At 31.2% G+C, this 8,334-nt stretch overlaps 1 protein-coding gene across 2 annotated transcripts in view; it reads right to left on the bottom strand.

The window, feature by feature from the left end:
* Window positions 1-5,027, bottom strand: part of LOC18599753 (probable ADP-ribosylation factor GTPase-activating protein AGD14) — a 7,076-nt gene extending 2,049 nt beyond the window's left edge. The window contains exons 1-10 of one of the 2 annotated variants that reach the window (XM_018121580.1): window positions 4,675-5,027; window positions 3,963-4,024; window positions 3,516-3,603; window positions 3,362-3,423; window positions 3,181-3,277; window positions 2,333-2,785; window positions 1,027-1,698; window positions 743-853; window positions 550-666; window positions 356-442 (exon numbers count right to left, since the gene is read on the bottom strand). In XM_018121580.1, the coding sequence (XP_017977069.1) occupies window positions 356-442; window positions 550-666; window positions 743-853; window positions 1,027-1,698; window positions 2,333-2,785; window positions 3,181-3,277; window positions 3,362-3,423; window positions 3,516-3,603; window positions 3,963-4,024; window positions 4,675-4,770 (1,845 nt within the window). In that variant the 5' untranslated portion in view covers window positions 4,771-5,027. The remainder of the gene's footprint in view (window positions 1-355; window positions 443-549; window positions 667-742; window positions 854-1,026; window positions 1,699-2,332; window positions 2,786-3,180; window positions 3,278-3,361; window positions 3,424-3,515; window positions 3,604-3,962; window positions 4,025-4,674) is intronic. The other variant, XM_007029848.2, reaches the window with a different exon arrangement.

The following is an 8,334-nucleotide window of genomic DNA, read 5'->3' as shown; positions in this document are numbered from 1 at the left end:
TCTCTCTCTCTCTCTCTCTCTCTCTCTCTCTCTCTCTCTCTCTCTCTCTCTCTCTCTCTCTATATATATATATATATATATATATATATATACACATATATAAAACTTAAACCTTAGGCTTTGAAATAGGGTACGTTCTCAGCAAGACCAACCAACACAAAGTGAACAAAAAATTAAAGAAAATATCCCCTTGAAAGAAACCGTAAGCAAAATGTACAATCCCTCTAAATAGAACCAGAGCAAAAAGGCTAGCATGTATAAAACAGAGACACGCTTTAACCTCAGGTAAAGATCAACCAATTTTAGCGAAATAACACAGTATAAACATATTCAAAGATGAACATGCATGACATACCATATCACTTTGTTCCGATTCAGAATCATAAGGAAGATCAAACGGGTTGGTTGATTTACGATCAGCAGCATAGGACTGTTTCTCTCCCTGCAAAATTAAGGAAGTTCAGAACCTCAAGAGATTAAAGAAGAGCTTGATCATAAACATGTAATGTAAGTACAAAAAAAACTGGTAAGTTAGTTAAAAGAACAAACCAAAGGTGGATTAACCAATGGAGCATATGATGGTGCCAAGCCATCCTCTGATGATAAAGTAGCATCAGGGAAACCAGTATGGGAGGCAGCTGTTTGGATTGCATCATTATCAAGATTCTGCAGAAACAGACATTTGAAACATACATTGAAGAAACGTAAATAGTTAGCATCATTAGAAAATAGAATAGCAAACCTCTGAAACTCCTAAGCCCAAATGTTGATCAGTGGTGGCCAAATGATTGTACACTGCCACTTGTGGTTCCAAAGAAAGTGATTCAGCAGAATCATTAAAAGCATTCCATGACTGTTCAAAGAAATGGATCACTTGACCATACATTTGACAGGAGAAACAGAACTTTATATTTCTAACAATAACCATATGTATGCCAAGCAGCGAAAAACATGAATAAATTTATGCTACAAGCATCATTGCTTCTTATTCTTCACAAAACTGCAATGGACTTGAGCATGGCTTACCTGAGTGCTAGTTGCAGCAGTGGAGGCTTGACCATCATGCAAGCCCTCTTGCCATTGACTAGACATTGATGAAGTAGCCCCAAAAGCACTAGAATTTCCAAACAGTGGCCACTGAATGGTTGTGTTTAAGGATGACAATTGGTCTAACTTCACTGACAAATCTCCATCGCTGGACATTACAGCAGTTGAAAGATTTTGCGTTACTGGATTAGATGCTGCATGCTGAGGAGTATCAAATGTTGCCCATCCTTCATTTTTAGGTTCAGGTAACTCTGGTGATTTTCTATCAAAGCTTGCAGCTGGGGGCTGCTCAGCAATCCCAGCAATTAAGTCTATTGATGGAGTAGCTGGGGAAGGTTGAAATAAATTCACAGGTGGCATCGTAGATACCGCCGCAGGTTGAAATATATCTTCGGATGAAATTGATGATGTTGCAGGTAACTGAAAAAAATCTATAGGTGGAGCAGCAGAAGCCTCAGTTGCAGTAAACAGATCCAGGCCACCATAATTCACAGGAACAGATGATTGGGGGAACGTAGATGCTTTATCATGACAGGACCCAGCTGTTTGTTCAGGTTCAGAGACAACATCCAGTCCAATGCCTGAATTATATGACTTGACAGACATGGAATTGCTATCAAATGACCCAAAACTGCCCATGGATTTAGTTCTCTAGATAAAGGAACAATTCTGATGTCAGTTGATGATGAGATGATTAAACAGATAAAAGTAGTTGTAAGAACACACATGATAAAGCCCGTAGAACTACAGCAAACAAAGAAAAAGGGTTCATATACTAGACAACACTGGCATCTCCAGCATTTAAATATCACTATGATCATGCCAACCTGTATTAACATATTTTTAATGGTGAAACACATTAAAAGCCTTAGCTAGATTCACATTCCAACAATCATAAAGTTATCTAAATGCATTACTACTGATCTCAAATGTGCATATATTTATAGGTTTTAGTGTATGCATCAAGCATGTATATGCAGCAAAACACAAACCATCCATACACATGCCTGAACTTTGAATTGAATAAATGAAAAAGCCAGTAGGCTCCACCAGAATATTTTTAGATACATTATCATCAACACAATTGATCATGTAGGTTTGCGCTTTCTTCTTGATGTTAATAATCACCATATAGAAGTATCCCACCAGAATAAATTGAAGCCTGCATAGTGTTTCAATGACAATGCTCCAAAAGAACAATATATTTTCAGATGTGGCACACAACTTAAAAAGTAAACTACTTCTTGCTAATTAGAAGTCTGAGATATGTTGCAAGATATGTGACCTGTGGGCGTGGAATCCCTCCAGCATCTTTCTTGGAACTTGGATCCACAAACAAATTGATTGTTTGATGTTGTGTATCTTCACTTAGAACATCTCTTGGAGGTTGAGCAGTTGGGCTGCTAAATCCAATGTCCTTCTGAAAATTTGGAGACCCTGTACCAGATTTGAATGGATCACCTCCACTGGACACAGAGTAGTCTGAAACCCTAGGAGCAGAGCCCTCGTTTGCAAACCTGTCCTCAAACATTTGATCACTTAAGCGACCAGGACTGTAGACAAAACTAGAAACCTTCCCAACATAGTGGCCTCGATCTGAACCAGGCTTCCTAGAAAGCACAGCAGCAGCTTGTTTTCCATAACGCCGATCTTCATATTGATAGTCATAAGGCGGACTTTGAGAATAAGAATGATAAGAACTGGCACGTCTTATCTCATCTTCATGATTTCTAAGACTCTGTCAAATTCATTTCAGACTATCACAATTAAACTACTGCTCTAAGATTTAGTGAGATGAATTCAAATAAAACTGAGAGACAAGCACATAGAAACACCCATATCATTTGCATATATTTGTTTAACAAATACCAATGTGGGCAGTGGCTCTTGAATGAAAATAGTAACTTCAGTTTTCTCTAAAGAAAACAGATAAAGCAAATATCATTATAGAAAAAACAGTAAGTAAGAACTCGGAAGTTAAACTTCAGATCAAATGATCCACAACCATAGTCTCTTCATTTTCTAATTAGAAAACATGATTTTAGGAAACAAAGCCAAGCAGCATAGAGGTTTGGCAAAAATTTTAAATTTGAAGAATTGAAAGCACCAGTACACTAGATAGGAAGATATTACCTGCATGTCTCTTGGAGGCTTGTCAGATGTTTTTCCTCCAACATATTTTCTGTCTACATATACATTCTTTATGAACTCCCGGATTTTATCAGCATTGCTGCAATGAGAAAGAGTTATTAGAAAACCCCAAATCTGACAAGTAGATGCCTAGCACTTAAGAGATAAATAACATATTCTGCACCTGCTATCAGGCAATCTTTGCCTCTGCAGGTCCCAATCCTTAAGATATATATCTCTTGCACGCTGAAAAGAGCAAAAAAAAGGACATCTCATCAGCATTTTAAAAGCATCCCACTCTTTCCATAGATAAAAACAAATGTAACACTAGTTCAAACCTGATTACCACCATTTTGAAGAGCTTCAACTTCCTGTGAAGTGAACTTTGACATTGATACAGATTTTACACGATGAGTAAACTCACGACTGCAACACAAATTCATATGAACACAAATTACTGCTGGGATAGGACAAAAATAGTAAAGATTTGAAAAACTTGATTCTGAGATCATATCACTCCACCAGAATCATGCGAAAGTAAGTACAATCCATTGGCCAAATTGAAAAAGAAAGAGATAATAACTCCTTGGAGTTAAGGAACTTAAAATCATCACAATGAACAACAACAAAAGTTACAAAAAAGTTATATTGCAAAAAATCATAATGCATTGATCTACAAAACACAGATGAAATTACATACTACCAGATACGCAAAACCTCGCTAAAGCAACAATTACTTCTATGGAGAAATCATAGATGCTGAAATAACTAAAGAAAATACTTACTGGATCCCACTGCAAGTCATGCAAACAAAAGTCCAAAAATTTGTGCAAACATACTGAGGACCCTGCAACATTAGAATCACAAATTAATATCCAGGAAATGAGGGATACAAAAAAATTGTATCATTAGAAGCTCAAATAAAGGTAATTTAACTCTTTCAAGTCATGATGGAGAACAGTGTTAGCCTGATTTGAGAAAAAAAACAAAAACTGAAATTTGAACTCTATAAGTCCCAGTTGAGTACAAAGAGAATTTCAACGCCCTTTTTGAAACAGCTGATCTACCATCTTGAAATTCATTCCCAAAAGTTGCATTGCATTCAAGAAATCAAGAAATCCCAATTTCAAAAACCATTTCTCTGACCTAAAACCCAATTCTTTTTCTTTTTCTTTTTTTTTTTCACTTTCCCAGAGTCCAAACAAATTTAACTTTCAAAACAATTAACTAAAACTCATTTCTCATCAAAAAAATGAAAAGAAAACCCAATTTCAAAACCTTTGCTATAACCTTCTTTTCTTCCCATTCTTTACTGCAATATCCATCAGCTAAAACTAATTCTTCCAAGAAAATTAAAAAAAAAAAACAATTTGAAAAACCGTCCCCTTTTCATGTCCCTTTCTTTCCAGCGTCCTTAACATACTTTAACTACCCAGAAGCGAAAACTCTTCTTTTTTTCAAAAAAAAAAAAAAAGAAAGAAATTTGAGAAATTTTACCAAGCTGTTACAGTTAATACAACGACGATTAGGAGGTAGCTTCATGAGACCTCTTATTATCTTCTCGTTTCTTTCTTCTTCTTTTCTACTTCCCATTTCTCAGAACAAACAATTTGATCTTTCAAAATTTAAAAAAGCCCCAAACAAACCCTAAAAGCTTCAAATTTTATCAAAAACACAGTTGGTATTCAATCTTTTTTGCTCAAAAATAAGCGATACTTTTAAGCAAAAATCAAAGAAAAAATGAAAAATTTTGAGGGTTTGGGGTTTTGGGGGAATTCTTTTGTTAAAGGAAGAAGGAAAGTGGTTTTTTTCCTTTTTGAGTCAGCTGTGATTGGGACAAGAACGCTCTGTACCTTTCATTTTGAAAATTTTGTTAAAATATAAAAAATTAAGGAAAATAAAAAAAAGGGAAAAAAAGTTTTTTATTTATTGAATTGTTTTTGTGATCTTTGGAAGTTATCGTTATTTTATAACGTACCATTGGCTGGGGAATCGATATTGTCAGCACAATTTTTGCTGCTTCCACGAATTTCATTGTAGATAATTCCACAACCCACCTGATAATACAATCTATAAATCTCATGCAAAAATTATACTAAAATGAAAAAAAAAAAATTATCCAGTCCTGACTCGATATCAAAATATTCCATCCTGAAATAACTTTAATTTAAGATTATTCAAAATTAAAATGACTTTAACTCAAAAAATTAAAACAAATTTAATAACTAATTTATCTGATAAAGTAAAATAAAAAATCAAGCAACTTCTTAATAAGATATATCTAAAACAATTAAATCAAAAAAATTATATAAATTAAATAGCTAGAAAATCATAAAAAGGGAACAATTAAAAATTAACAGCATTTTGCATAATATAGCTAGCTGTTAATAAATTAAAATTTACTAATTTAGTACAGGTGTGGCAGTAGCCATTTTTAGTTCATCCTTTTCTGTTACATGTTGTTTTGTATGAGAATATCATAAATTTTTGGAAGCCACGTAAAAGACGTTAGTTCCAGGATTCTTTTTGTAACGGTAAAAAGGTTTATATGAATTTCACAAACTATATATAATTAAACTAAACCTTTGAAAGGTTCCATCCCATGAAAAAATAAATAAATTTTATATAAACATAATATCTAAAAAAATTCTTGAATTGTTTAAAAATTTTAAATAAATTATTATTATTATTATATTATATTTAATTAAGTTATTATCTTTATAATTAACTGTTGAATAATGTCATTAATTAAAATATCAGTTGTCATTTTTATATTATGTTATATTAATATGATATGTTAAATGAATAATAACATGACATATTGATATGTATAATTATGTGTTATTTTTCATCTTTCACATAAATATCATATTAACATCACATATATATAAAATAACAAGTTATATTTTAAGTAATGTGGTTAATCAACTGTTAATTATAAAAATTTATTTAATACAAAATAAAAATATAAAAATTTAATGAAGATAATAAAAAAATAAAAAAATTTAAATTTTTTTAAATAATTGAATAACAATTTTAAATAGTACGTGTATATTGATTTAAATAGAATTTCTTTTTATCTTTTTCTTAATTGGCACTTCAACATCCCACATACCCTTTTCCTTTTCATTGGACAGTGATACATGAAGTCATAACCATCTTCCATTTCTTTCTTCACCCACTTGCTTGTAAAATCTCGAAATCCATGGCAAATATAACCATCAATCCATAATTTTCTTTACCATTTTGTCATTAATTTAATTTTTCATATCATCGATGTTACTTGTATAATTTTCTACCATTTAATTTGTAAAGAAAATTTTATTTAATCAACATTTTTAGTTATTTTCTAAAAGAAAAAAGAGAGTAAGATTATTTTTTTTCTTATGAAAGTAGCATTCATTGATCGAAATTATATTAAACCCACATTGTTGATGTCAAAATAACAGCATCAATCCATAATTTTCTTCACTATTTTGTCATTAAATTTGCACACGATTGATGTTACTTGTATAATTTTTTGCAATTTAAGTCGGTAAAATAAATCTATTTAGTCATTATTTTTAGTTTTTTTTTTAATAATGAGATTTTTTTTTGAGAGTAACCTTCCTATGGTGAAATATTATATTGAAATGAGACAATACTCATTAAATATGATATTGTTATTACATTTAATATAAAAATTTGATTAATTAAACATATTAACAAATTATAATAAAATTGAAACAAATTCACATTGAGCCAGACTTGAATCTAAAATCTCATGGTTTGTACCTCTTTCTTGCCATTTAAAATACTAAAACTTTAGGCTACAAAAACAAGGTGAAAATTAAGGCATGCTTCATTCTCACTCAAGATGCATGAATATTACTGACAATCTAAATATTGGGTGTCCTCTACTAGAAGCAAAATACACATGCTCATATTTATTTATTTGTATTCCCATGGGACCATGACACAATAAGAAATGTGCATTTAGACTTCACAAGCAAGAACTTGTGTGAACAAAAATCTTTTCGAGTAAAGAGAGTTTGTCAAAGAGAAAAGTGGAACTATTGACAATGAAGCAATACTTTCATAGATCGTTGGACCAAACTATTAAGCATGTTAGCCAACTAGTATTAACTTTTAGACTTTCATAGATTGAAGAAATAGTTTCAAGTCATCAGCCATGTAGGCAATAAATTCAAGATTTTGCATAAAGGGTGACTAAAAGTTAATGTCATGAATCAAATCAATTATTTGATTTAAAATAAAAATTAATTATTTTTAAACAAAATTAAATTATAATATAAATTTGTAGGGTGGTGGCCGTCACCCTTCACCACCTTTAGTCTACCCCTGCATGCCAACCTTTAAGAATTTGAAAATGTTACTTTTTATTGTTTAATTCAATGTCATGTGTAACAAAAGAATTTTCTAAAGATAGTTCTAATATTTGAAATTAGTAAATTTTTTTTAGATAATTGAAATCAATAAGTAATTATTGGAACAATTTTGAGATGGTTAACTCCTTATCACTTTATAATTTCAATGGAATGTGATTGTTCGGTATGAAATTGATGAGAAAATTGTTGGCTTTTTAATTCTTATTTTATTTTTGGTGATTCAAAATTTAATGTGTCTATTGGGAGAAGTATGATCTTTAATTGTAGAAAGTCATATATCTTTAAAAAGACAAATTTGTTCAATTCTGAATAGGTGTGTCTGAATAAAGAGATACGTTGGTGATGTTTCACTATCTATAAATACACATTCCCTTTTTTTGAAAAATTCTTTCTAAACATTCTGTGCTTCGAACAAACTCTTATTCATTTCTTTTTGTTGTTAATTATTAAGTGTTTGTTATTTTTTTATGTGTTCTTTTTAATCTCTTCGAGTATAGATTCTAACAAAAATAACGTTTCGAGGTATGATTTACAAGCATTTTAGTAAGACTGCATTATTTAAACCATGAACTAACCATCACAATCTACACAACATTTTTTTTCTTCTTTTGTGGTAAGGGGAGGAAAACTCAACAAAGATGATTTTGTAGTTTATAGATTTTTTAACTTATAAGTGTGTTTGGATTGAGAGAAAAACTATTGAGTTACGAGAGTGTTTTTTGTGGTTATTTTCTAATTATTCATCGTTTTATTCTTTTTTATTTTATTA

Source organism: Theobroma cacao, chromosome 5 (genome assembly GCF_000208745.1).
Source record: "Theobroma cacao cultivar B97-61/B2 chromosome 5, Criollo_cocoa_genome_V2, whole genome shotgun sequence".
Lineage (NCBI taxonomy): Eukaryota > Viridiplantae > Streptophyta > Magnoliopsida > Malvales > Malvaceae > Theobroma > Theobroma cacao.
This window is presented reverse-complemented; position numbering and strand designations above follow the sequence as displayed.